This window comes from Pyricularia grisea (genome assembly GCF_004355905.1).
Source record: "Pyricularia grisea strain NI907 chromosome Unknown Pyricularia_grisea_NI907_Scaffold_1, whole genome shotgun sequence".
Classification (NCBI taxonomy): Eukaryota; Fungi; Ascomycota; class Sordariomycetes; order Magnaporthales; family Pyriculariaceae; genus Pyricularia; species Pyricularia grisea.
The window spans coordinates 2,104,484-2,131,372 of NW_022156716.1; the positions used below are offsets into that span (position 1 = coordinate 2,104,484).

Consider the following 26,889-nt stretch of genomic DNA (forward strand, 5'->3'; position numbering starts at 1 on the left):
TATATATATAAGTAAAATGGCATATGCGAGGCATATGCGGCGCGTATGCCCCGCATATGCGAATATAAATAAAAATTTAATAAAAATTTTAAAATTAAATTTTTATATATAATTTATGGTAAATTATTAAATTTTTTTACAAAAATATATATATTTATATTTAATATAATTTATAAATTTTTTACTTTTTAAATTTATATTATTGGGAATATTTTATTAATTATTTTAATTTTATTTTCATTTAATAATATATTAAAAAAACAATTAAAAATACAAATAAATTTTAAAATTATTTATTATTTTAATAATATATATATAATTAATAAATAAAATATTTTATTAAATATATTATATTTTAAAATATATTTTAAATTTTTTATTTTTTAAATTTAACTTATATTTTGGTATAAAAATTTAATTTTACTTATTTTATTTAATTTTTACATCAATTTTTGCATATGCATTGCATATGCAAAATTTATATATTTTATTTATTATTTATTATTTTTATTACCCAATTGGGCGGACCCATTGGACCCACCTTATCTGGCCAACCGGAGCAAAAGCCCTGAAGGGGGTTCAACTTTTAGCGAAAGTGGGTCTAATTATCTCTGAAGGGGGTTCAGCTCAATCCTGACCCGGGTTCATCTAATGCCTCATTTTCTAAGAGGGTGGGGCTCAGGTGGTCCGGCTTACCTGTGGCTGAAATTTGTCCTGTCGGACAGCTGGAGCTTGGAGCTGGAGACCCCACGATGCGTGTCGCATAACCACGCCGTTGACGAATTGGCTGGACCCTTGGCCGCACCACCCGTGCTGTAGACATTTCTCACCATGTCTAACGACGTACAGGAAGAGGATACCTCATACATTGACTACGAGACCTTTCTAGCACCAGACTTCAGCCCATCAGCCTTTGCCAACAGTCTCGTCCTTTCGACCAACAATCCCAATGACTCGCCGCTTGACCTCTCGACGCCTCTCTCAAAAGTGCTTTTTGACATACAAGAGATCGACTCCCATATAGACCAGCTGACTACACGCGAGGCAATCCCTCTCTTATCGCACACACAGGATCAAACCGCTGCAAGTGGTCGGATAGTGGGCGAGATTGATGGACAGGTCAAGTCGCTGAATGAGAGCTACAAACAGCTGGAAAAGGAGGTTATCCAGAAGCATGCCGAGGCAGACACGGTCAGGCAAGTCGCCTCGCGACTCTGGGAGACGCTAAGGATAGGGAGATCTGTAGGCCGCTGTCTGCAACTGGGCCGACAGCTTGAGATTCAGTATGCAGAGCTGTCAGCCTCGGGCAGGAAGGAGGACCACCGCAGCCTGGTGCGTTGCGCACACACGATCCTCTCTCTGAGAGAAACACTAGAATACAAGGCTCCCGGGGAGGAGGGTCACGGTCTCGACCGTGTCGATGCGATTCGCTCCCTCCAGGAATTCATAATCGTGCCGGTCGAACGTTCCGTGTGTGAAGTCTCGGAGCGAATCGTGCGCGAGTTCTCCATGGCCTCGCCTCCTTCGGCTTCTGGTGGTACGTCTGCCGGTGGGACGACATTTGCGCAGCTGGAGGAAGCAAAGGCCCGCATGGTCTCGGCGTTGATTACGCTTTATCTGCTTTCCCCGACGACGCTGGCCAAGAACGAGAAGTGGAGTCCTATCAGCATGCTCCAGGCTTTGGAAACGTATTTGCGCTCGGCTCTGCAGAGCAGCGTGGCATCACTTGCGCGGTCGCTGGCTGCTCTGCCTACTTTGGAGCGGACTCTTGCTGAGATCAGTGCACGCTGCCAAAACATTGTCGCTCTCGAGCTGGTCCTGGAATCTACCAAGACCCCTCTGCACCCGCTTAAGGCTCAAATGGGCGCTGGAGCTGCAAGCGAGAAGAGTGTAAACCTGCTACAGTTCTTATTGGCTTATCTAGAGACGGGATCTTTGGCATCTTACTTCTGGAGGACGCTGGCAAGCAGCCTGTCGACCAGAGTACAAGAAATCATGAACAGAGGAGGCGTGTCGGCACGAACTCTTAGGTCCAACAAGACTGCCGTTGGTGACGCAATCCGAGAGTGCGTCTTGAGGGGAGCACAGCTGCCTGGTTCTGCTGTGGCGGTTGGCTCATCCTCCAAGAGCAAGATGAATATCGATAAGATCAATGCCTGGGATCGCGAGGTTGCCGTTATGGTGGCCAGTGTAGTAAACAACATCACCAGATAGTCCAGCCAATATGTTCAAGATCCACCACATCTTCGTGTCTTGACCGCATGCCTTTGATCGTGACCCCGGGTCAATATATATCTTCCGAGACTCGGGCTTTACATCATATATATACTGGCACTTCTGTAGCCCCTAAGCAAGAGTCAATGCTTTCTGATCGAGGACGCCAAGCGATATACCTAGACTTGACACAAACTTACAGAAACACTTGTACTAGTGAGTGGACGGCACATTGTGGTTCAAACAGACTCGAGTGACCCGTTCTCGAGATCAATAACTCATGAGCTAGAACTGTCCCTGAGCACACAAAGTTGTTATCTATGACATGATTTGCTGCTGCACTCCAGATGGTGGATTCCCATTCACCAGGGCCATGAAACATTTCATCGACTGATATCACAGGTATGTCCGAATCCACAGCCAACACCGTCTGGAAAGGTGATCTTGCACACAAGGTTACTCGGGGTCGTACTACCTACCTACTCTGATTGTTAAAATTATCCTGTCCGCCTGTCCCATAACACTGACCAGATGAGCAACGATGCATCGGCTGCATAGAGACCACGGGACAAAATTAGAGTTACAGGAGCCGGTGTTCGTAACCATAGCGGAATTGTCAAGGATTCTAACAGACCGGCAATCTACTCAGGGGATATATGTCTTTCTTAGGTAGAGCCGAATGGGTGTCAACGAAAAGGTGGCTGGGGCAGCTGGTTGCTTGGACGATGCTTCTATTTTCTCTTTTTTTTACAAGTTGCCATCAGTTCAGAAGCTTGTTTCAATGAGAAGGTGTAAAAAGGTACGCAATATGGTACTATGCATGCATTTATGCACTTGCGACCCCATAGTTAGGATTGCATGGTGATTTTTCTGTTATTTCTCTATAAATCCACCAAGAATTCCCCAACAATCCAAGAAATGTTCCCATCAAGACCATACCACGAGAGCATCCAAAAGTACAACCTCTTACATAAACAAAGTAAACAACGCCACCATGTCGACCGAGAGCTGTTACTACTGTGGAAAGCCCACTAGTGATGTAGGTCATGCCCCTTTGCTAGTAACTTGGCGAGCCCAAAGATTCAAGAACTCGCGCAGTTCGTGCAGCGGCTGTGTAGTTCGACAGGGTCTTTCTGCTCTGAGCAGGGCGAGTGCTAACACCTCATATAGTGTACCTGTGCCGCTGGCGGCCACGAACAAGGGATCTTTTTTGAAGGCGTCTACTATCCATACGAGGACCAGGACGGCTTCAGCTCGGGCGAAAGCCTTGATGATTCATGCGATGGTACAACTGAAGAATTGACAGGCGCAAACTCAAGCCAGATTGTGTTTGCCCCGTAGGCAAAGAGCTCGGATGTTCAGGGGGTGAGAAATTCTCATATTCTCGGGGTCGGTTTCCAACTCTTGGTACTGATATCTGTGATTTTTACCACTTGTCTCCACAAACATGATCCAACAACTGTACGTTTTTAAGCATCTTTATATTGCTTCACGAAGGAAAGGATAAATTGAAGTCCAAGACGCTGCCTTTACACACCTAGAATCGAGACCCAGTGCATACTTGATACTATTTTTGAAATCAGGGAGCGATATGCACTAATTTCTTATGATGGCAGTAACCGTATTTCTGCTCTGGTATGAAAGCCCTAAAGTATACAAGTTACACCGGAAACTTTACCATTTTCGAGAGAAAAAGAGCATTGTAACATCTGCCGTTACCGCATCACTTGCGCTTCTTTCTTCCTAGTTCCTTTCCTCTTTTCCATCTGCAATTATCCAAATTTCAATTTTGCAGAGGGGACTGTAAGATCTGGCACCAATTCAACTATAGGAACAAACCAATGATTCACGAGGGCAACTGTGGCTCACTGCCTTCAAAGACTTGTATAAAAACTTCAAGTTGAACACTGTTATGTATCCTGTGGAAATACATTTCAGTACATCAAACCAAGAACCTCGTACAACGTCAACTCCAGCATTAAACCTCAACAATTCCCTACTTTGATAACAATAAAAATCGCCAAGATGTCAGTCAACTGGTGTGAAACTTGTCAAAGATACACCAACAACGTAAGTATTCCCAATGGGGGACTTGTTAGCTCCTCCTGAATCCTTACCCCATGCCCGTCTCTACAATCAGCGTCATATAGAGACCACTCGGCTAAGTTTGTAACCCTTTTCTTGTATATAGTGCGGCTGCTCTACTAGCGCGACTCAGGGCACAGGCGAGTTCGTCGGTGGCTTCTACGTCGTCCGGGAAGAGGGCTCTGGCGGCGGCTCGTCCTCCAACGGCTCAGGGGCTAATAGTAACGGGACATCGAATGGAACCTCGAATGGAACCTCAACCGGACAGTCAAACAGCAACTCCAACGGGGCCTCAAACGGATCTTCAAGCAGGCGGTAAGTTGATAGAGATGGCGCTGTGGTGAAGTAATAGCAGAGTTGCCGGGTTCTTGGTAAGTGGACCTGGCTGGGGATTGCTGCCATAGCAGTCTTCATAGATAGTATACTACAAATACCTAGATAGTATGGGAAAACCATGATTTCTCGCTGCAACAAAAACGCAGAGGTTGATTGTGTTTTTTTAGCCGACGCCTCTTTCCTGTGAAGTTCGAGTCCAAAGAAACAGTGATTTGAAGTTGATTATGCGGTCTTGTCAGAAATACCTGTTTTGGAAGAAAAAGAAAAGGTTCAGTGCTTCATCGAGGAGATGAGCAGTCATTTTGCCATCATCCAGATTGCGGCCAGTGAATAGAGATGAGGTTCGATGTTGCTTCTATTGTAAGTCGCCCAATCAGGAACTCAGTATATCTATGGGATAATGTTTTCGTACGGCAGTGAGTGACCAAACCAACAAACCGGTAGGACGTCCAATCACTGGGTAAGCTATCAAGCCAACCATCTCCTTAATGTCAGGTAGAGAGAGGTATGCAACTTGAAGCTGTTTGCAACCAGCCAGTAGGAGAGCTCGACTCATGTAGCTGATACGTCATGGCCCCACCACGCGGGGCCGTTGGGGGTACTCTCAACCCCTCATTCGCGTCACGTAGGGAGATATACTTGGTGGCTGTGCTTCAGGAGGCCTCAAGATGGCGGTAGTGAGCAAAAACAGGCGGGCAACAACAGGCGGGCAGTAGCTGAGCTTGTTTACTTACTTAACAGAGCTTGTCCACTTCTTTCATAACACAAGAAATCTTTCCAAATCTTTTCCAATCAAAGGAAAAAAAACTTTATTGGATTTCTTTTCATTAACACGCCAACAATCATGTCGGAAGACTTGGGAAAGAGCCGTCATGGCATCCCTGACGTGGTTATGGTGCAGATTGACAAGTATGTCGACTCACTGGCCCCCGAGATCCAACCGCGCATCACCAGAGAAATCGATGAGTTTCAGACCAAGACCATCGATAGTCTCGAAGACCTGGTCGTTGACGCTTTCCGGTCCCTCTTCAACAAGAAGGACGCGTCGGGCCCCAACTCGAGATCCCTGGGCGATGCTCCCCCGGACGCTTACGGCATTGGATCCTTGCCGTTTGCAAACGAGATTGTCTCACTCACACAATCCTTCTCCAAGGTTGCCGACGGCGCCACGGATGACATTCGAGAGATTTTCAACCTGACCGAGTCCGGCGGCGGTGGGCAGGATGGCAGCAGAGGAATGGGCGGCGGCGATAGGGATCGTAGCGGGAGTGACATGTTCAGCCAGGGTGCTAGGGGATTCCTGAGCGCCGCGGTTGGCGCCATCAAGGAGCACCACAGCAACTCTCAGGGCGGCGGCGGCGGTGGAGACAGGATCAGGCTGGACGGCGTCCTTGGTATCTTGAGTGATGCCATCAAGGACACGTCTCGTGACCCGGACGGCAAGGCGCGCATGATCAGTCCCGAGATCAAGGAAAAGCTGGGCGTCGTGCTGAGGGAGCAACACGCACCGCTGGCGGAGCAGTTTACTCGCATCGCACTGGAAAAGATCAAGAGGTGGCTGCGTGGTAACACCACTACGCGAGACCTGGGAGATGGTGTCAAGGGCGAGCTCAAAGACGAGATCCAGGGGCTGGTCAAGGGAGTTGCGGGTCTTTTCGGCAAGAAATCGCACTCGGATGAGAGGTCGCGTGATGGATCCGGTGGAAGCGAGGACGGTGGCAGTGGTGGTTTCTCTGGCATGATAAGCAACAAGCTCAGCACCGGTCTTGCAAAAGTACACCGAGAGGTCCGAATCGAGTTCCGCAAGATCCTGGGTATCATTGAGAAAAACCTCTGGGAGGCCCTTCCTGACCAGGTTCAGGGTCCTCTTGAGAAGATTCTGGGTGGTAACCCTTTCGACTCAAGCCTGGACTCGCAAGCCTCTTCGTCTCGCGGCTTCGGTGATGATATCAAGGCCAAGCTGGTGAAAAAGATCCGTGACTTGGTGCGCAAGGTTCAGGACAGTCTTCGTCAGAGTGTTCTTGCAGTCGTCAACGGCGGCCACCGCAAGTTCGAGAAGGCAAGTTGGGTCTTTGTTCAAGAGAACGTTGAAGTAAGGGTGCGGAAGTATCTGCCCGATGTGCGAATCAGCGTTCCAGATGATATCGGAAACGAGGGTGTTAGTGTGGGCACACCACAGACTCCGGCGCCCATGCAGCAAGGCGGAAACAACAACAACAACAACAGTGGCCCGCCACCTTCCCACCAACAACAGTACTCTAGCCCTAGCGGCAACAATCCTAATTGGCAGGGCTCACAACAATATCAGTCGTCACAGGACGCCTACTACGGCGCTCCGCCACCACAAAACTACTCAGGCGGGCAGTCTTCGCATCAGCCGCCGTACAACCAATACCCCCATCAGGGCCAACAGCACCATGATCAGTACCAGTCTCAAAACCCTCGATACTAGTTTTAGACCATACTGTAGTATAAATGCTCCAGCCTTTTTTTGAGCGACCTCATGAATGTAATAGCCGAGTGTTAGCTCTGAGCTGGATTACTGGAATAGGTTGAATATCTCGCATCGTTGTACTTTCTCAGTAGTTCGAATCACCCAGGGCCCAGCGAGCAGCAAATTTCCAGTCCGGCATGGAGAAAATTCCTACTAGGAATAGAAACACTTTGGCATTCAGTCGCGAAGCCATCTCCTTGATACAATCGTACATCACTGAGAATGATGAGGATGTCAAAAGAAAAATAACCAGAGGATTGTCGTCAACTAAGCATATACAAATCGAGGTTCACTTCTTTCAATTGCTAATGGCGAGATCATGGCGTGGAAAAATTACGTACAACTCCTGTCTCATAATTCAGGAAATCCTTCGGTGAATGAAAGTAGGATTGGGTGGCTGGCTACCATTTTAGAGCGAAGTTGATGATCATGGCTGGGTCAAAATTCTGGCCGACTATTGCCTTTGTCCATGTTACCACGTTGCGTAGGTGGTGTGCCTTCAGTTACTCAAGTGATGGCCGATTCCGTTCCCCGATTCTCACGGGGGCAAGTGCCAAGGCCACTTCTTTGTTTGGGCGAAAAGGATGCCCGGAACCGTTCTCATGCCAGGTGGTGTCATTGTCAGTTAGAATTCTTTGTGTCCAACACTGCCAAGATTTTCCCTTCTGGATTATTGTGCAGAGGAACTACAGGAATGTAACTGGGGGAAATTCCGGTGCAGAGTCTGAATAGAACGAGACGGCCAGGTCCCAAATCATTTTATTATTCATTAGTAGCGGCTCGATAGCATGTTGAAAGTTGTATTCAGTTCAGGCTTGGGCTTCAAGTGAAGCAAAATAAATAAAAGCCTACTATGGATTATATATATGTGTGTGTGTATTGTGAGCTGTGTCGCTTTGTTCAAAAGTTTCCAAATTACACAATATTTCTGCATTCGTCAATTGAGACCAATGCTGAATATTGCCGGCGACTTTGCTTTGTTCACTCATATTAGGCCTGACTTGAGCCAACAAGAGAACCATGACATTGAAAGATAAGAAAATTCAGTCCTACCGTGTTCATCAACATAACAAAGCCGTACGCGTCTTAGATTTTGATATAATAACAGGCCCATCTACTTTGTCTGGTCTTCTTGAATACCTTTCTAGATTTTGCTCTCCTGAAATCCAAAGTCGACAACATCAATGGACTCGGAATATCCACATGTAGAACACATCTATTTACCGATATAGCCGTTCAAAACGACATCATGAGCTTTATGCCTCACTATACGGCTGGCCATGGGCCGCCACCCCAAGATATCAGCACAACCTTCTTTGCTCGCGACGAAAACAACCTTGGTCCCTGGTGGCGACTACCCGAAGAGTTGCAACAGATAGTGCTGCGGTTTTTGGGCGAACACCAGCTCTACCGCGAGACCGGCAACGCTGCCCACTGGTTCCTTCTGGACTATACTCACTGCACAGCCCCGACAGGGAACAACCGTGCACGAAATCTGTTCGTCCGGGACCGCAAGACATGGCTCCCGGAGCATCTGACCAGCTTCATGCGCTTCCGCCCGATGGAGCAGCCCAACGTGAGAGACCAACCTGGTGACAATCGAGTCTACTGGAACCAGGCGGAGCAGTTCGTCCCGTGGGGCAGATCTACTCGGTACTTTGGTCGGGACAACCCATCCATGTCCCGCAGGCGGCGCAACCTCTTCCGGACCCGCATTCCGGGCCACGCGCGGGCGCTCAGAGGCATCATCCGAGACGCTTCGGGCACCAACCGCCCCTTTATCTTCTCGCAGCTGCCGAGGCACATGCAGGTCGACCACTTTACGTGGTACTCAAAGACGCCGAGAGGTCTGATAAACTGTCTGAAACCTTCTGCCCCGGCCGAAGACCCGATCCCGCAAGATGGCTTCAGCTACATGATCATCGACTCGGCCGAGGACCTCGTCATCATCCAGAACAAGCGGCCGAATCTGGTACCGCTGCCGGACCCAAGATTTGTAGAAGACGCCGTCCCGCTGTTGGACCACTACCTGGTCAGCAGTGTGTACAAGCAGTTCCAGCACCAGAGGCAGATCGGCTACGAGGTCAACCTGGCCGGGGGAGAACAGACACCCTACGAAGACCCGAACAGCCCAGATTTCGGGGAAGACCCGGACTGGTATCCGCTGTTCTGGTCCGTCGTGCACTTCCCGCGCCTCGAGACCGTGTGGCTGGTCAACTACAACCTGGTGCTAAAGCGCGGGAGGAGGCCCCGCCTCGCGGACCGGCGGTTCCAGGCCCGCGGCTTGGACTTTTACGAGGTCCACCGGCCGACCTGGCGAGACGAGGGCGTGTGGGACGACTGCATGAACTTTATGAAGCTGGCGGAAAAGTTCGAGACCAAGATGCTGACTCACTGGCAGGCGTGGTGCCACACGCGGCTGAAGGATGAAGGCGGGGCGGAGCGCGCCTACGACGGCGAAGACCCGCCCTTGACCCTCGGCACAGACACCGACTCCAACGGAGACCCGAAGCCAGATGTACCACCCTACCAGATGGTTACGGATTTCTGGGATCGTCGCAGGGTTTACGAGCCCGAGTACTGGGAGAGGCTGGCTCCGGCCGGGCCGACTCCGAGGATAAGAGTCGGGGTGCTGGCTGTGTTTAAACATGGCTCGGTGGATGACGACTGCAGTGGTGATGATGTAGAAGATGTGTCACGTCGTGAACGGCTGGGTTGGAGGGATGCGGATGAAGATTATTACAAGGAGCGATTGGATGCAGATGGCGATGATCCTATGGAGGGTTAGTAGCCTGGGATTAATGGCTTGTTGGATGATGTGCAAGAAATATTGGGATTTATTGTAAGATGGATAAATTGTTTCTGTTCCAATATCTACATATATATAGAAATTTAAGCATGTATTTGAACGTCTGTCACTCGGGCAAAGGGGCTCTCACAGGTTTGCAGTGCAGTTCATGCAGTCCGTATAATAGGCATGCTTGCCTTATAAAGCAAAATAACATAGTCAGTACACACCTCTTCAAAATGTTTGCAGTGGCTTGAAGCATATACGACTCTGATCTTGACGCTTTGATTTCTTCCGTCTCAAAATAGGCATTATAACTCAAGTAGATTCCGTCCTCCCTGACAATGCAACACCACTGAGACTCTGCATCGACCCAGCAAAAGTGGTAGGCGCGCTGACCTCAATCTTGATATCAGGTTTTCGCTTCTCTGGCGTACTCGGGTCGTTGATCTGCCTGCCGCTAAAAGGACAAGAAGCCCCAGCCCCTTCGCTCCCCGTCGACCTCTTCGGCATGCACGTCGTGGGCGACAAGGGCGACAAGAGGCTCCTCGGCGGCGTGAGGGTGTGCTGCGAAGATGTAGAAGAGGCAGGGCTGACCGCCTCGGGGACGTCGTCGTCTTCGTCCAGGATCTTTTTGCCGTGCAGGTATCCCTCCTTCTCAATCACTATGTCATCCTCCGAGTCGGCACCGGCGTGGAACTCGGCGCCGTCGCGGACCTGCCACTTTGCCATAAGGTCGTTCTGGATCCATATGACCTTGCCCAGGGCCTTGACCAGTGCGATCTTGTTTTGCATCGCCATGCGCGGGTGGGAGAGGATGGCTTCGCTCATAATGTCCTGGATGAATGCGAGACAGACGCCTAGGTGCACGTATTCGACGTGGAGAGGGTGGGCTCTTCCAAGCCCGACGTGCATCATGCTGTGACATCGTGGGAGGTTTGATTAGTTTTACATCTTGTTATTTCTTTTTCTTGTGAGGGATGGATTTGGATCCTGTCTCCTCCCCCCCGTTTTACCAGAAACTCACCCAACCTTGTCCAAATACTCCCAAAACTCCATCTGCGACGGATCCGAACACAACTTTGACAGGTACGCGCGCAAAAACACCTTTCGGTGCTGGATCTGCGGGCTATCCTCGTCCGGATACTCATCCATCGGCCCCTCGAAGCTGGTACTCCTGGTGGTGAACGCACGAGCCGTTATGTCATATCGCAACAACTTTTTATATACTATGTTGACCACAGCCGGAATCAGGGCGCGGACGTACTTTGCGCCCGACACCAGGGCCTCGATGTCGCGGCTGCTAAAGTCAAGAAAGCTGTGGAGGTAGTTGATGCGCGCCTCGAGGTTGGTGTACAGGTCGCGCCGCTCCACGTGCATGCGCAGACGGTCGCTGGCCATGGTGAAGCCCATGTTTTGTATGGGTGTGAGAGAGATTTGTGTCTTTCTTTATTTTCTTGTTCTTTTTTTTTTGTTATTGAGATCGGTTCATTGTCTGAAATTGTTTGCAAAGAAAAACTGGAGTGATGGTGATGGCGATGGTACTGCGTCTGCACTCTCTTGATCAAACATGCTAGCCACAGCCAACAGGCCTCAAGGCAGCCGAATGCGCTGACATTTTATAATGATCTGGGGTTCTTTCAAACCGTACAAGCTGAATTAATTACCAACCCTAACATCTCGAAATCTTGGTGGCTGCTTTTTCCGCTGAACAAAACCACGCCAACTCGCAGAAGAAAGCTGATTGTGTTCCCATGTTGAAGAAAAATGGCATGATGAAGTTCAGGGATGGTCTGACACCGTTTAATCGTTCGACCGGTAGTGGTCGCGGTTGACAAGCCATGGTGGCACACGCAGCCACCGGCGCATCCCAAACGCCAAGAGTGTCTAGGCCCCCAAGGAAACCAAACATAGGGCGGGCGCCTTGTGCAAAATATCCCGGGGAACGTTGTTCGGAAAATACAAATCGTATGTACTACTTAGGATCTGCGATTTGTTCGGGTTTATGTCGCCAAGTCCTAAATATACCTCCCTAGGTAGGTGTGTAATTAAAGTCTTGGGTTGGAGCGAGTCAATTGTTGGTTCGGTTTGAATTCAGACCGATAATTGCCTATTGACGACGACCGTCGAGACTCCATGTCTGAAAACATTTCATAGTAAACCATGAACAACATGCAAAATAACGTTACTCTAAATTCGACAGAGGATTAAGAATTTCTGCTCATGATGACACACACAATGGGGAAAAGCACCAACACTGCAAATATCAGCAGGTGAACAACCAACGCAACAATTGAGCAACCTAGACAAAAAGGTCCTACCCGGAATCGAACCGGGATCATGAGGAATTGGAACTGAAGAACCAGATGGGACTCAGAACCTCATGTGCTAACCATTACACCATAGAACCGTTGAAGAGACATGGTCCTCAGTGGGTCTATCAGGCTGAGCTTGTTGTTGGTGGAAGACTTGATTCTTTCTCCACAGCTCAAGTTAGTAATCCCGCGGAAGTTCATGGATGACCCGTACGCACCGGGATTGCAACTTGAAATTCTACGCATTGAACCGTCTCAGGAAATAACGGGGCAACTTTGTCCCGTGTTAGTTCCAAAATAGGGAAGTCAAGATAAGGTACATACCTATAAAAAGTAGGACGGAGTTTATTAAAGTCACCGAGATGACAAGCAAAAGTCCATATAAGAGTGGGGCTCATGACTTTCTCCTCGATTGCCTTTCACGATACAAATCAATTGAATCTTCAAAAAAATGCTCAAAGGTACCATCATCGTCACAGGCGCCAACGGCGGGCTGGGCTCCGCCATCGCGGAAAAGCTTCTATCAGAGGCACCGTATGCCGAATACCACATGATCTTTACCGTCCGCAGCGTCAAGACTGCAACTGTTCTACAAGATGTCATCGATCGTCATCGTGGCAAGGGCCAAATCTTCAGTCATGATGTTGTGGCTCTGGACCTGACAAGCCTTGCTTCGGGTCGCAAGGTCGCCGACGACATCAACGCCCGCGTCGCAGCAGGTACCATTCCACCTATCCGCGCCCTGGTGTTGAACGCGGGATGGCAGGAGTGGACGACAGAGAGCTTCACCGAGGATGGCTTTGAGATGGCCTTCCAGACCAACTACCTGACGCACTGGTTGCTCACGGTCAAGTTGCTGCAGAGCATGGATAAGAAGAAGGGCAGAGTCGTCGTGTTGGGAAGCTGGTCACATGAGTTAGTATATATTCTTCTGGTGCAATTAATCTCAATGTTAATATTTGGCAAATGTTGCTAACATTGCTTCAACCTTTCAACCAGTCCCGATCATCATGGAAACAATCATCAAGGCTTCTACAAGGGCGAACAATGGCGACAGCTCCACCCAAACACTGAGGCCGTAGCCAAGGGATATTTCAGCAAGCCCGAATCCTTGCCCGCTGGCGGACACGGGTTTCGTCGCTACGGAGCCTCCAAGCTTTGCCAGATCATGATGATCTATGAGCTGCAAGCACGGCTCGACGCCGACCCGGCCCTCTCCAATATTGCCGTCATGGGAATCGATCCGGGAGCCATGCCCACAACGCTGACACGACGAGCCAGTGCCTTCCTCTTGTTTCTGGGCAAGGTGGTATTCCCTATTATCATCTTTGTATCTGGGTGGTTTTCCGAGAATCCAGACTTTCGAAGCTCAAAGAAGTCGGCAAAGGACGTCGTGGCGGCTGCTCTGTCAGAGGAGGAGCCCTATGGACGCAGTCCCAAGGCTGTCTACTACAATGGCAACGAAATCTCGGCGTCGAGTGCCGAGTCGCGTGACGAGAGGAAGGGCCTTGAACTTTGGAGAAGCAGTGTGGAATACACTGGCTTGACAGAAGGGGAGACTTGTTTGCGAAATTGGAAATAAATGTTTGGTTCTAGTTCTAGATTTGTTTGTTTGTCGACCTTTTTGTTTTTTCGGGTAGCACAGGACTAGAATTTATTCATGAGAGTTGCTCATATTAGCCAGTTGTAGTGCATTCGCCAGGCCCCTTCCTTTACTGGAGCTCAAACTCAAACTCTACTGCGTGCGGGAGCTACCAAGTACGCTCTGTTGTCTTTTCATTTGCACGTTCAGATTTGGCTCAGATCTGGATTGGAACGATAGTTCGAGTGGGCAAATATGCACCCGACTTTCTTGCATCAAACAGACCGACAATAATTTTCTCGTCACTCCACTCCCTTTACAATTTCAACCAGCACAATTTAGACTCGCTACGAACGGCATCATCGCTATCAATATTCTGCCCTCTTGCAGGTAAGATTCTTTCATCCCAAGCTATTCTTTTGTTTTTTTATTGGTTTTTTAACCAAAGCCACAACTCATCTTGAACCCCTTTGGTCCAGTAGCGACTTTGATCTCATGGACCAACTTTCAACCTTGCATCAGTTTTCTATCACCACAATCACTCGAGTAAAAGAAAACAACAAGCATGATTCTCTGATCTAACATCTTCAGTCAGTTTAACTAATGGTCAAACCAGCAAACAGTTTTTCGTGAAATCTGCGGATTGTTCCATGGGATCCTCAGGTCAATTCAGCATGGTCCGCAACCCAAGATACACATTTGAGTTTGAGGAGCTCGTCCGTCGCTATCTTCAAGATGCTCAAAATTCAAGCTCCAAGATAGGCATCGAGGACTTGAACCAGCATATCAAGGCGAATGGGCATGGTGATGGATTGATAAAGGGACAGTTTAACTATCTGAAAACGAGATTTCGAAATGGTGAGCTTGGGTATGTTCTCCCCCCCTTTGTCTGATCCAATGGCAATACTTATCCCCGCATCATACATGTTACCGTCACCAAAACCAAAGACATATATATATCTGACATTTAACCTTGTGACCGAGATGAAGCATCGGAAACCTCAACCATCGAGCGGCTGCTATAGCTGCTGGTCTACTTGACCCTTCAGCTGGTCAACAGACGGGCAATGCAGTGGCTAATACTCCCAAATCTGATCCTCCCGGCCCAAAGGTAGGTCACAATCCAGGCAAAACATATCAAGACATCATTGAAGCCATCGTGTTTGGATTCTGACGATCCCCAATTGATCTCTAGACTCCAGTAAGCCTTGGTGCAACTCCTGTCAAGCAAGACTCCATTCCCGCCCGGCCTGTCAAACCTACACCTCAACGTCCCGCCCCGGAACCTCATCCGTACCCCAAAAGCCTCCAAGTCTTCCCCGACCTAGGTCTGCCACCGATTGGTAGTCACCGCAAGGCCGATATCGCTTTTTTGCACTCAAAACGGCCACGTAACCATGATGAGCACCCAGGAACGACCCACTTTGGAGATACCAGCAGCTCCGGGTCTTCATCTCCAGTGCCGTCGGCCATGGATTTGTCCAAGGCTTATAGCACAGCCAGGACATCTTCACTTCTCCCCCCTAAGCCACCCGCAGATGCGCTGCCACAGCCACAAGCCGACAAGGTGGTCCCGTTGGATCCCATGCTTAGCCATTCGCCCATTGTTGGCAAGACTGATGCTCTGTCGTCCACAAGCTCTGTGCCGTTTGGGCAGGCTGGTGTAGATGCTCAGATGAAGGAGGCAGTCAATACTCGGACTGGCGACAGTATCTTTAAAGCTGGCATCATGAAATCTTCTAGTCCGAATTTTGTATTGTCTGCTGGTGCCCGCGAGAAACTGAGGACTATTCTCGAACCAGTCAAGTCTTTTGAGCATCCTGCGCCTAGACAACCATCACCAAGTGCTTTCTTCAATGCCGCTGGCCACCAGGCTCAGAAACCGCAGTCGACCAACACAGCCACCGGAACTATGGAGCAGAAAACCTCGCAATCGTCTCAAATCCCAGCCCATCAGCCCTCCGGCAGCGGCCAGGTACCTCCCCAACCTTCAAAGGTTTCGCAAACCACAAAGCCCATGAGCGCTCCCGGTAGCACGACGTTCAAGCCTAACATGCTGCCACCAGGTGGACTGACACATCCGCTGCCATCCAAGCCCGTCATCGATGCGTCGCAGCCGAAGCGGCCCAAGCCATCACCCTGGCACGAGCCCAGCTCCCTATCCATGTCGACGAGCGGTAACGCCCAGGCAAGTATTGCGAGCGCTCAGGAGGCGAACATGCGCATGTCCCAGGCTAGATCGTTCCCGTCGAGTCCCATCATCGGCCACACGGGCTATCCTACTATAGGCTCCAAGGTGGCCACATCCAACCCCGCCAATGTTAGCCAGGCTGTTTGTTCGAGGCCCGATATCCTCGGCCCAAACTCTGGCGTGCCGAACCTGGGTGGGCTGGTTATGTATGGTGTGCCATCCGAAGCCGGAGGTCAGATCGGCAGCAAGCGCAGGTTTTCTCAGATGGAGAACGGAGGTACAGCTCACGGCGGCAGCAGTGAGCTGCACTTGGTCCCAGGTGTGCATCGGCAGGCAGAAGGAGTCGTAGGGCGGGCTCTGTCACAGTTCGGTTCTTACCCTCCTCTGGACATGTACTGCTCTGGGCAAGCTCCAGCCTCGAGTGGAGACACCCAGAAACTCAATCAAACCGGTAGTGATGGACAGACTGCTGCTGTTACTCATAGTGGTCGAGTCGAGTCCAGAAGATTCATCCTAGGTGCCGGCAAAGACGACGCCAAAAAAGGCTCTGTCAAGCCGGAGCGGTCGAGAAGTCCCGTGAAGCTCCCAGTCCCTTCTCATCGCACGGAGAATGAAGAGAAGGCAATCTTGCCAGAGCAACCCAATGCCATCAGCACAGGTGGTGGGCAGCCCAACTACAATTCCACTGCTGATAATCCCCAGGAAGATACTGTCATGATGGATGATGCACTGGCCGGCCTGTCAAAGTACACAGACGAAGAGCTGTCCGCTGCCGCTATGATGGACAACGATATTTACATCGCACCGGACAACAATCTTGTCACGGCTGGTGGCGGAGTTGGTAAGTTGGACCCCCTATCTGTTTGAAAGCCAGCTCAGCCAAGATTCGGTGTCATAAGTCCAGAGGGTTAAGGCAGATCACTAACCATATATCTCAGCTAACCACTCAGCACATCCTCAACCTGCGACACAAATCGACTACAGCGCTCCATCTGGCACAATCTCCCGAAACGCGCCGACCCTCGACGTCGAGTCCGCACCCACATACTACGTCGCGCCGCCGGACCCGGGCCCTGTAGACGTGTATCTGTGTGGTCCTGGCGCGGAGACTTGCCCGATCTCGCCGGCCGTCGTCCACTTTCACTGCCGGCGTAACGGAACCGTAATCTTTGGTGGCATGGGCGACTTCCAGGCGGCGGCAATCATGTATCAGCGTTCGGAGAAGTGCCAGAGTCGCGCCGGGCAGGGTGTACTGAGTACAAATCAGATTTGAGAGATTTGAGGTGGAGAACATTCACTTTTTTTCAACATGCAGCTTTTGCAGTGTTGAGAATATCCGGCTAAGCCTTTTTATGTTTCTCCTGGCCTAGTGATTTCATACCAGGAAACCTTTTTATTCTGGTCCCAGTCGCAAGTATTAAGGAAGCAGGTGGCCGAGGGAAGATTCGGTAGAAAGCTTCCAAATGAGCAGGGTTGCGAGGAGCAAACAGCTGGCCATTTTACGGTGTAGTGTCATAATGTGATATCCCTGAACTTGAATTTTGACACCAACGGAAGCTTTGAGTTTCGTTTTCGCGAAAAGAATATGCATTTTATACCACGGCTTTTCTCCATTGTTTTCGTACAATCAACAGCTTCGCCATGATCAAAACCAAACAGGTATGTTTCTGGCAGTCTCAAAGCCAGAGTCCTAGAAGACGCATGTTCAGTGAAGGGGGGGAAAGAGTTTTTTTTTTTTTTAAAAAAAAAAAAAAGAGTTATCCTCAAAGCAAGGCTGCGAGACCCAACAGACCCGAAAGCCTGGAAACGCTGCGTTTCTCTCCAGAACTTGATGGCGGACTCGATTGCTCAGCTGCAGGCACGGCGGTGGGGGAAGAGTCGCCGCTGACGATCCGGACTTGTTCCACAACCAAGTTCGTCGAGTTGAAGCAGTTAGATACGGTCACAGGGGGCACCTTTGAGCTGTCATCCGTAAACTCGACGTCGGCGCACTGCGTCGCGGGAAGGTCATTGGGTTAGTCATCTTTCTTTTATGTAACTTCCTCTCCTGACGCCTCTGTTTTTCTTTCCCCTTTATTCCCACGAAGAACGATAAAAAAAAGAAAACTTTTCGGCCTACAGAATACGCCGGCGCACCATGGATATGGGTCTGGACGGCCTGGATGGACGCCTTGTCGCCAGCCTTGAGCCCCAACCCTTCGGGCAGCGGCAGGTGTGGAATACAAAAGGTCCCCGGGAAAGGGTTGTCGCCGGCGGGCCCGCGGATGCGAAAGACTGACGTGATGGGCTGGGAGCAGTTGCGCGGCTCCTCGCCGACGCAGAGGTTGATGTACCACAGCGACTCGGAGTGGCCGCGGAACCAGCCGGGCTGGGCCGCAAAGGCGCCTCCGGTCAGCGGGTAGAAGGATCTGTTCGTGGTCGGGGCCAGGCCGCCGCAAGGGTACGTCCACTGCATGCCAAAGGGGAACGTCTCGTTCACCACGAGGTTGTTGCCGCGCGTGCCGGGGTATGTTATCACGTGGTGGGCGGTCGTGGTGGATATCCAAGCCAGGGAGATGATCAGGCTGCGGATGAGCAGCGATGCCGCGGTCTGTGGTAGCTTCATGGTGATGGTTCAGGGGGCCGGTGGCCTGTTATGCGGTGAAGATCCTGGGAAACTCATGATGTGAAGTTCGAGGGCGAGAAACATATGTTTAAATCTAAAATGGCTGCCTAGACTACCGTACCGTAGCTGAGGCGGGTAGGATTGTGATGGCGAGGCGGACCCCTGTGTTTTATATGCAGTCAGCATCGAAAATGCGACGCTCACAAAATTTCCAGTATAAATACAGAGCGTTTTGAGGTTGATCATGAGCTCATGATGAACTGCCGATTGGTATTCGGTTTTCCCTGATCTACGGTTAGTCTTGGAGAAAGATGATCTTTACTATTTTCTATCTATATTCAGGCGTCTCGTAATGATTATCGAGACGACGAGCCGTGATTTTGACTTGTTTGGTTACACTTGGTGGTAACTGCTGATGACCAAGACTCTTTGATTGAAACACACAAATCTACTGTAGTCACACATGGTAGGTAAGAAAGATGGATATTGGAGGGCTTCACTAAGCAAAAGCGCATTCCCCAGCCTTGCCAGCCTAGCATAGCAGTATACTCTGTAATTAGGTAGGTACCTTACTTACCTATGTAGGTATTCCTATGGTCGGAGGCAGTCAGCCTAAAGTTGCCGCCGGCATCACGTTGCCTGCCCGTGGTCCTTGAGGCACGCTGTATCGGGTATCCATAAACATACTTTTCCACGTCGAACCACCAAGGTTTCCTTGCTTTTGCGACTATAATACTCTGTGTTTTTTATACTTCTGCGTGCAAGCCTCTCCCATCGTACGGAGTATCCGTACGTGGTACAGTATGCAAGTAGCTCCCTGCAACTGCAAGGCGGTCGGGAGAAAAAAATAATAACAACAATAATGAGAATTGATGGATGCATCCAGAGACATTTAGTTGACACGGAACCTCGCGCCTGATAGCCGTCAGACAATTTCAGGCTGATATGCTCAATCGTACCGATTACAGCCAGAAAGTGCGACGAGATTCGCATAAGATCCTAGGCGCGGATTAGAGGCATTTGTTTGATTATAGGGGGTTCGTGTCTGATAACAAATGCGCCGTGTTTGCATCCATTTTTAAATTCAGAAAATGTGTCGATGTTATTCACCGCTCCTCTGCACTTTTGCAACAGGACAGCTCATGGGCAGCCAAAATGCAGTGTAGCGTGTGCATTCCTTTCACGACCCACTGCTCTGGGGCTAAGCTCAGGGGTATTACATCAATAACAGGGATTGTGATTTAACCCCTCCATCGTTGCACATGTTCAATTATGCGGGGCATATTTTGTGTTGAGGATTGCATTACGGAATATTTTCTTGTAGTTACAGTTAAGTTCCCTCTTTACCGTTAGTCCATATGTCAGTGATGTGGTTGTAAATCGATTGGACGACATGTCTGTCTATTAAGTGAGCAGTATTTTCTTGAAAAAAAAACCTCATAGTTCCTTGCACTGCACTGTGTGTGTGTGTGTGTGTGTACCTTCGCTTGCAGAGTACCTACCTACCGTAGCGGGCGATGTTGTACCTGTGCCATCCCATAACAAGAGACTGGACCCAGTGGGAGCGAAAGTGAGCGATGCTCGACAAGGATAACCCCACCTCGAGCACATGCCGGGCTAATTTAGTCCACCACAGACTTGCTGTATGTTTTAGCTGTACCTAATACGATAATCTCGTCAAAACCATGAACTTCCGTTGTTTTTGGTTCAATAAATCCCCAACAAAGATATATGGCCAAGCTGTGAAGCAAGAAGCTCAATAAAACTCACCAAAAGAGCTTTGATCACTCTTGAGCCTCAGGGTTCAGCTCACCCTTGGGATCAAAACCAGGGATCCGAAGGGGTTGCTTCCTGTTTGAGCGCAGGGGCAGAAGATGACTGAGTACCCGAACGAACAACCCAAATAACAATCCCGACCCATTACCGTTCAGCAACCATGCACGTTGGTGGGCGCGCGTCACTCGCTTGATGCAATGCGACCTGATCGTCCAGTCTAGACAGCCGCAGAAGACCCGCGCTACTTCTCTTTATTGCACCGCAAGTAAGTGCATGCTTGCCGGGTATAGTGTAGCACAAAACTGGAGCGGGCGGGAGCAAAAGTTCCTGCGAATAGTGGAGGCCATTCATTCATGGTGAGTAAGAGATGCATGTGGACGGACGCGGAGTGCGTGCAAGTAACATGCAATACATAATTAGGTACACTTCTGTACTCTGGAGAAAGTCTCCAAGTGGGGGGGTTATGCACCAGGTTGGCGCCACTCGGAAGGCTTTGTGCTATCTTCTGAAGCGCTACTTTTGTTCCCGCACCCGTTTTTAGGTGTCATTTCGCCGTATTGTTTGTGTGCTTGTCTCCGCCGCAACCGCAAGGAAGGGCCAATGGAATCCCTGTAATTCTGACCTCATCACCTTTGCGCGAGCTCCTCCTCCGATTCCCAACCTCGAACGTAAAAAGGCGACTAGGTGACCGCCAGCACGCATGCTCGTGTCTTCCCGGCTTCCTTCCCGTGTTGCCCTTGTCTAACGTACTGCTGGTCACTGTCTCGACAAAATTATTCTCCGTCGACCGCCTTTTCGTTCGCACCCATTTTCTCAAAGCTCTACCTGTGGTAATCCTTTGATTGCTTCCAACACCAAACAAACTGCTTGGCCCGTTTACGTCTCGTACTTTGACAGCATCGTCATTTGTGCCCGCTAAAACAAGTTTAGCTTTAACTGTGCCGAATACTAGGCTGGGGAGGTACTTAGCATAAAGCAGGTATTATCAAATCCCCACTGGTGCTGTCAGCCTGTGCTTGACTCGCTGCCCACCATGTCGCAGGATGCAGCGTCGGCGCCGTCCGATCTAGGAGCCCAGACTCAGCAACCCCACCAAGCGGGCAACGGCGGTACCAATAGCAGTCATGGCACGGACAACAAAGCCAAAAGAGCTTTGAAACTAGGCGACGCAACTTCGTTATCGCCAGAGCTGCCACCGTCCGGTTTGCAAGAGGAAGTGCCTGTAACTCCTGGTATTACCACTGCCGCGTACCGCGATTTCGAGTTTGACAACGACGAGTCGGGAGGAGGGCCGGGTTACTTCGGTCGACGTGGCCAGAACATGATGACAACTCCCGTCGGCAAGGGCCTCGAGGACGATGGCCTGGGTCCGTCTGCCGATTCTAGCGCCCCCGATCCCGAGGTTCTCAAGAGGATAAATCAATTCAGGCTGGGAGGCAGGAAGGAGTCGCTCACGAATATCCGGGCCATGAACCCTGACCTCTCGCTCAGCGGCAACATCATCTCGGCCACTTTCAACATCCCCTACTCTTTGGAGTACAGGAAGGGCGCCGACTGGGTAAGCAGACCATTTCTACTTGATTCTTCCATTCTGCGCTACTCACAGCTTCAGGGCCTATATCTTTTCTGTGCTCACTCTGCTGACGCTTTTTCAAACATCTCCGCAGGTCCTCAACCCACGCCGAGGTCAATCAGCCCTTTTCGACTCTCTATCCCACCTCTCCTCCGACAACACCCCATGGAACCACACCGTAGTTGCCTGGACTGGCGAAATCGAACCGCCTAGCGATTTGCCCTCGCCGCCTGCTACCCCTCCCGCGACGACGACAAACCTCCCGGCGCTGAACTCTCTCTCGAAACCGATACCCGTCAATGGTGAAGCACCAGCGCCAGCACCTTCCCACGCTGAGGGTTTGTGGATTCCTCGCGAGGACCAGATGCGCCTTGAGAGCCAGCTATCACATAGCGCAAAGATCAAGACTTCGGCCGTTTGGCTGTCCGATAGCAACGAGGCAACTGAGGAAGGCATCACGCTCAAAGATCAGGCAAGATGGAGGCGGTTTGCGGAGCACGAGCTCTACAACCTGTTCCACTACAAGCAGCATGAGCCAAATGATGGTCGCAAGGAGCGGGTGCAGTGGGCAGACTACTACAGGATGAACCAGAAGTTCGCCAACAAAATCATCGAGAACTACAAGCCAGGTGATATTGTTATCATTCACGACTTCTACCTGATGCTGCTGCCTAGCATGCTCCGGCAACGGGCCCCGCACATCTACATTGCCTTCTTCCTTCACTCTCCGTTCCCCTCCAGCGAGTTCTTCCGCTGCCTGCCTAGGCGCAAGGAAGTCCTCGAGGGTGTGCTGGGATCCAACATGATCGGCTTCCAGAGTTACAGCTATTCACGTCACTTTAGCAGCTGCTGCACCCGAATTCTGGGCTACAAGTCCGACGCCAGGGGCGTCAATGTTTACGGATCACGTGTCGAAGTTGGCGTTTTCCCCATTGGCATTGACGCCAAGAAGGTGGAGCAGCTGGCTTGGTCCGAGTCGGTGAACAAGCTGGTACAACAGCTGCAGACACAAACCATTCAGGGTAGGAAGCTCATTGTTGGACGTGACCGTCTGGACTCGGTCCGTGGTGTCGCACAAAAGCTGAAGGCATTCGAGCGCTTTCTCGAGAACTACCCTGAATGGCGTGACAAGGTTGTGCTCATCCAGGTGACAAGCCCTACTAGCATCGAGGAAGAGAAGGAAGAGTCCAAGGTCAGCACCCTGGTGAACGAGCTTGTGCTCAAGATCAACGGAATGTATGGTGGTCTCGGGTTCGAGCCGGTCCGCCACTTTTCACAATATATCGGACAGGACGAGTACTTCGCGCTGCTTCGAGGCGCCGACATCGGACTTATCACGAGTGTGAGAGACGGCATGAACACAACATCGATGGAATACGTAGTTTGCCAACGAGACTCACACGGCCCATTGATTCTCTCTGAGTTTTCGGGCACGGCTGGAAGTCTAACCGACGCAATTCACATCAACCCTTGGGATTTTAGCGCTGTAGCAGATGAGATCAACAGGGCATTGACGATGCCGCCCCATAAACGCCAGGAGATGCAGACTAAGCTCTACGAGCACGTCACGACCAAGACGGTACACGAATGGATTGGCGGAGTTGTTGCCAAGCTGATACAAGTCTTGGGATCCGGTCAGAACCCGGTCAAGACGCCGCTGCTGGATCGATCTGCCCTCCTCAGGTCGTATCGAGCTGCCGGCAAGAGGTTGTTCATGTTTGACTATGATGGTACCCTCACGCCGATTGTGCGCGAGCCGAGCGCTGCAGTTCCCACCGAGCGCCTCCTCCAAACCATCAAGGCTCTGGCGGCCGACGATCGAAATGCTGTTTGGGTCATCAGCGGCAGGGACCAGGACTTCTTGTCCGCGCACCTCGGCCATATTCAGAATTTGGGCTTCAGTGCTGAGCATGGTAGCTTTATGAAGAGGCCAGGTAGCGATGAGTGGGAGAACCTCGCCGATAAGTTCGATATGGGCTGGCAAGAGGAGGTTATTGCTGTCTTCCAGAAGTTTACCGACAAGGTTGAAGGTATGTTAATGCCAAGAGGAGGAGCCTCCATTCGCAACGAATGCTTGTTTTGCTGATCCTGAATAATTATAGGCCCATTCATCGAACGCAAGCGATGTGCTGTCACATGGCACTACCGCCCAGTTGTTGATCAGGACCTCGCCCAGCGCCTGGCACGGGAATGCCACAAGGAACTGGAGGCTACGGTGGCACGAAAGTGGGAGGTCGAGGTTATGCCTGGCAAGATGAACCTCGAGGTGCGCCCAACCTTTATCAACAAGGGTGCGATCGCCAAAAGGCTGGTTCTCGACTACAATGCCGAGCTTGTTGCTGCGGGCAAGAACAAGCTCGAGTTTGTTCTCTGCATGGGTGACGACTTCACTGATGAGGACATGTTCCGATCCCTCAACACCCTATCTGTCACGGCTGATGGTGCTACCGAGCCCGAGCTCAAGACGGACCATGTCTTCAGCACAACTGTCGGACCCAGCACAAAGGTCACGATTGCGAGGTGGCATCTGCTTGAGCCTGAAGATGTCGTGGAGTGTGTAGCATTGCTAGCTAGCGGCGCAAGCACCGAGCTCCTGGCAAGTCAAGGCGAGGGTGTGGTGGAGACTGTCAAGCCACTCAGGGTGAGCGAGAATAACCTGGCGGCCATTAGCGAGGTCGAGGGTAGGGTTCCCGATCTCGAGTAGCGTTTCGAATTCCTATTTATGACAACATAGAGCGATCTGCCGTCCGCCCCATCGTCGCTGCATATGCAGCTAACTTGGGGCTGGAGATTTGACGCCTCATGGATAGACGTCATGCGTTGTCTTTCTTTCCTTACGATGCCGTACTATGGCAAGCACGCCTATTTCATTGTGGTATTGGGTTCTCTCGATGTTCTGACATTCTACGTATGTCACCTGGTCCGCATTTTCTTCATGACCATCTCAAAGAATACTTTCTACATTCAAGAATTCCCAAGACAGCAGATCGCAAGTGCTCCCAAGAAATCTTATGTTTAGAGATTTTTTTTTCTTCAGATGCGTACTTTTTCTTTGGCGATGAACACAGAGTATCGGTCGCGCACCACTCCCATATAGACAAGACTGAACTACGTTTTGCATACATAATATTTTTGTCCAATTTTGCCTCTGGATCCTGGTTCAATGCCACTATGAAACAGATATTACCCATCAACGCGTATGATAGCTGCTTTCTGAGCAAGCTCAAGAGTCTTGATTTATCATGGCCTGCGCATACTGACCGGATGGTACACCACCGAGGTGGTTGATTCTAACGTCTCTTCGTCACCTAGACCAAACTGATGGAGCAGTCAATTTTGTAAGCTTCCGTTTCTATTCTCAAAGTGGGCTCGCATCCAATCTCGCAACTTAGCTATGAACCTCAACTGAAGAATACATGGAAACCTTTCATCCAAAACCAAACTCTTCAGGGGCCTACCGATTTTAGGGTGCTCACGCTTGTCATTGTGACCAGCCTCGACACTGACCAGGCTCCTCGGTAGAATTCCAAAGTGTTACTCTAGACGCATCCTCGGCCAGAACAGGTCGGAGGGAAAAGATGATAAGAGGATATTTTCGGGCGACCAGTTGCATAAACTGGAATCTGACGCTGTTTTCATTTCTGCATGTTCTAAATTTACAAAAAAAAGAACTGCTCATATCAACGAGACATGGCTTCCAGCATGAAAAGGGCATGGACCGTCTTGCCTAGGGCAAGTCTCCAGTACCATAGTTGGATCATGGCCACGTTAGTTAGTGCCATCGTCCTCTTGTATTTCAGACGTCTACCTTTTTATTGTTCAACGTAAACGGAATGAGACGTTCAGATGAACCCTGGAACAGTTGCAGATTTTGACTACATGGCACTATGATGTTTTACCCCTTATGCAGGCTCTTCTGTCGGAGGGCCGAGCACCGGCCAGCCCGGCTATAGAAGACAAATACATTTTGCCATCATATCAAGCGAACACGAAGCAGAGACGTATATTCTGCAATAATATCTTTGTTGTAACCAGCAGTGCTGTCGTCCGAGGCAAACGGAGAATCCTGAAGTCAAGGCTGTTGTACAGCCGCTGCACAACAATCTTTCCTTGTCCAGGTCAAGCCGAGTTTTTTTCGGTGATCCAGAAAGATAGTCACTCATATGACATATTCTAAGCTCAAAACGGGCATGTCCAACCTATCTGGGCTTATCTCGTCCATTATTTGCCCTTGCTATAGATCCGCCGAGCTTTTAAGACTTGGGAAACATTGTTCATATTCGGGACGAACAGAACAAGTTTGATATACGTTGTGCCAGAAGTGTGATAGCCGATGTTGTTAGTTAATTAACACCATGTAGAGAACCCAGAGAAACAAAACTAAAGAACGAAAAAGGATCCACCACGTCGCAAGGAAACTAACAGAAACTCTAACGAGTAGCGTAATCTTCCCACGACTCTCCAAAACAAGCCCAAGATCTGCTTATAGTTTTTGTCGCGTGCAGAGATTGCATGGTACAAGCATCATATCATCAGATGAAGAATAGAGGGAGAGGGGGCAAAAGATCGGCATGACGCTATCGTTCTGAGACCGGATCCCTTTTATATTTAGTAGATCTGCACGCAAGGAAATATGTACATAACAGTTGGAACCAAAAAAGAACAGACGGAGGCTAAATAAGCCGGGAGCTCCCCATTCCGCAGGACGTCGAAATAGGCGTGCAGCAAACCTAAGCAAGGGGCCCCCCTGGGCCATTTTCGAATTCAGCCTAGATAGACAGACCTACCCGACATAGCTTTAATACCTAAACCTAACAGACCTTTTTCGAATTCCCACGGTTGACTTGCCCAAATCGGACGGTTTCTCTTGATGAGGGTGGCTGTTTGGTGAAACGCCCCTGTCACCCAGGTGCTCGGGCTCGTTCATCGG

The 26,889-nt window shown here is 50.1% G+C and overlaps 11 protein-coding genes across 11 annotated transcripts; 9 read left to right on the top strand and 2 right to left on the bottom strand.

Annotated features, from left to right (window-relative positions):
* Positions 1-831: 831 nt before the first annotated feature.
* On the top strand, positions 832-2,214 carry PgNI_00591 (uncharacterized protein; the record flags this gene model as incomplete). Its single annotated transcript, XM_031120669.1, has 1 exon — positions 832-2,214. The coding sequence occupies one exon, from the start codon at positions 832-834 to the stop codon at positions 2,212-2,214; it is 1,383 nt and encodes a 460-aa protein (XP_030987357.1).
* Positions 2,215-3,208: 994 nt separating this feature from the next.
* Positions 3,209-3,555, top strand: PgNI_00592 (uncharacterized protein; the record flags this gene model as incomplete). Its single annotated transcript, XM_031120670.1, has 2 exons — positions 3,209-3,253; positions 3,385-3,555. The coding sequence occupies 2 exons, from the start codon at positions 3,209-3,211 to the stop codon at positions 3,553-3,555; spliced, it is 216 nt and encodes a 71-aa protein (XP_030987360.1).
* Positions 3,556-4,239: 684 nt separating this feature from the next.
* On the top strand, positions 4,240-4,618 carry PgNI_00593 (uncharacterized protein; the record flags this gene model as incomplete). The annotated part of the gene is made up of 2 exons (XM_031120671.1): positions 4,240-4,284; positions 4,406-4,618. The coding sequence occupies 2 exons, from the start codon at positions 4,240-4,242 to the stop codon at positions 4,616-4,618; spliced, it is 258 nt and encodes an 85-aa protein (XP_030987359.1).
* Positions 4,619-5,479: 861 nt separating this feature from the next.
* PgNI_00594 (uncharacterized protein) lies at positions 5,480-7,087 on the top strand (the record flags this gene model as incomplete). The annotated part of the gene is made up of 1 exon (XM_031120672.1): positions 5,480-7,087. The coding sequence occupies one exon, from the start codon at positions 5,480-5,482 to the stop codon at positions 7,085-7,087; it is 1,608 nt and encodes a 535-aa protein (XP_030987362.1).
* Positions 7,088-8,378: 1,291 nt separating this feature from the next.
* Positions 8,379-9,917, top strand: PgNI_00595 (uncharacterized protein; the record flags this gene model as incomplete). The annotated part of the gene is made up of 1 exon (XM_031120673.1): positions 8,379-9,917. The coding sequence occupies one exon, from the start codon at positions 8,379-8,381 to the stop codon at positions 9,915-9,917; it is 1,539 nt and encodes a 512-aa protein (XP_030987361.1).
* A 64-nt stretch (positions 9,918-9,981) lies between these two features.
* On the bottom strand, positions 9,982-11,676 carry PgNI_00596 (uncharacterized protein). The gene is made up of 2 exons (XM_031120674.1): positions 10,945-11,676; positions 9,982-10,836 (listed from the first exon to the last, which is right to left on the bottom strand). Exons 1-2 carry the CDS (start codon positions 11,328-11,330, stop codon positions 10,236-10,238), a joined length of 987 nt encoding a protein of 328 aa, XP_030987364.1. The 5' UTR covers positions 11,331-11,676; the 3' UTR covers positions 9,982-10,235.
* A 903-nt stretch (positions 11,677-12,579) lies between these two features.
* PgNI_00597 (uncharacterized protein) lies at positions 12,580-13,908 on the top strand. Its single transcript, XM_031120675.1, has 2 exons — positions 12,580-13,147; positions 13,232-13,908. The coding sequence occupies exons 1-2, from the start codon at positions 12,684-12,686 to the stop codon at positions 13,812-13,814; spliced, it is 1,047 nt and encodes a 348-aa protein (XP_030987363.1). The 5' UTR covers positions 12,580-12,683; the 3' UTR covers positions 13,815-13,908.
* Positions 13,909-14,488: 580 nt separating this feature from the next.
* On the top strand, positions 14,489-17,278 carry PgNI_00598 (uncharacterized protein; the record flags this gene model as incomplete). Its single annotated transcript, XM_031120676.1, has 4 exons — positions 14,489-14,682; positions 14,805-14,925; positions 15,010-16,846; positions 16,956-17,278. 4 exons carry the CDS (start codon positions 14,489-14,491, stop codon positions 17,276-17,278), a joined length of 2,475 nt encoding a protein of 824 aa, XP_030987356.1.
* A 368-nt stretch (positions 17,279-17,646) lies between these two features.
* Positions 17,647-18,407, top strand: PgNI_00599 (uncharacterized protein; the record flags this gene model as incomplete). Its single annotated transcript, XM_031120677.1, has 3 exons — positions 17,647-17,664; positions 17,761-18,019; positions 18,127-18,407. 3 exons carry the CDS (start codon positions 17,647-17,649, stop codon positions 18,405-18,407), a joined length of 558 nt encoding a protein of 185 aa, XP_030987355.1.
* On the bottom strand, positions 17,733-18,709 carry PgNI_00600 (uncharacterized protein). Its single transcript, XM_031120678.1, has 2 exons — positions 18,125-18,709; positions 17,733-17,996 (listed from the first exon to the last, which is right to left on the bottom strand). The coding sequence occupies exons 1-2, from the start codon at positions 18,608-18,610 to the stop codon at positions 17,769-17,771; spliced, it is 714 nt and encodes a 237-aa protein (XP_030985991.1). The 5' UTR covers positions 18,611-18,709; the 3' UTR covers positions 17,733-17,768.
* Positions 18,710-21,082: 2,373 nt separating this feature from the next.
* Positions 21,083-25,099, top strand: PgNI_00601 (uncharacterized protein). Its single transcript, XM_031120679.1, has 3 exons — positions 21,083-21,944; positions 22,054-23,989; positions 24,062-25,099. The coding sequence occupies exons 1-3, from the start codon at positions 21,420-21,422 to the stop codon at positions 24,661-24,663; spliced, it is 3,063 nt and encodes a 1,020-aa protein (XP_030986720.1). The 5' UTR covers positions 21,083-21,419; the 3' UTR covers positions 24,664-25,099.
* Positions 25,100-26,889: the final 1,790 nt, after the last annotated feature.

Bases quoted from the DNA above. Each gene is read 5' to 3' on its own strand.
- PgNI_00597 (XM_031120675.1), top strand. From the start codon at position 12,684: ATGCTCAAAGGTACCATCATCGTCACAGGCGCCAACGGCGGGCTGGGC. The intron at 13,148-13,231 runs GTTAGTATATAT...CCTTTCAACCAG, and splicing joins TTGGGAAGCTGGTCACATGA to TCCCGATCATCATGGAAACA.
- PgNI_00601 (XM_031120679.1), top strand. From the start codon at position 21,420: ATGTCGCAGGATGCAGCGTCGGCGCCGTCCGATCTAGGAGCCCAGACT. The intron at 21,945-22,053 runs GTAAGCAGACCA...ACATCTCCGCAG, and splicing joins ACAGGAAGGGCGCCGACTGG to GTCCTCAACCCACGCCGAGG. The intron at 23,990-24,061 runs GTATGTTAATGC...GAATAATTATAG, and splicing joins GTTTACCGACAAGGTTGAAG to GCCCATTCATCGAACGCAAG.
- PgNI_00600 (XM_031120678.1), bottom strand. From the start codon at position 18,610: ATGAAGCTACCACAGACCGCGGCATCGCTGCTCATCCGCAGCCTGATC. The intron at 17,997-18,124 runs GTAGGCCGAAAA...CCCGCGACGCAG, and splicing joins ATGGTGCGCCGGCGTATTCT to TGCGCCGACGTCGAGTTTAC.
- PgNI_00596 (XM_031120674.1), bottom strand. From the start codon at position 11,330: ATGGGCTTCACCATGGCCAGCGACCGTCTGCGCATGCACGTGGAGCGG. The intron at 10,837-10,944 runs GTGAGTTTCTGG...ACGATGTCACAG, and splicing joins GAGTATTTGGACAAGGTTGG to CATGATGCACGTCGGGCTTG.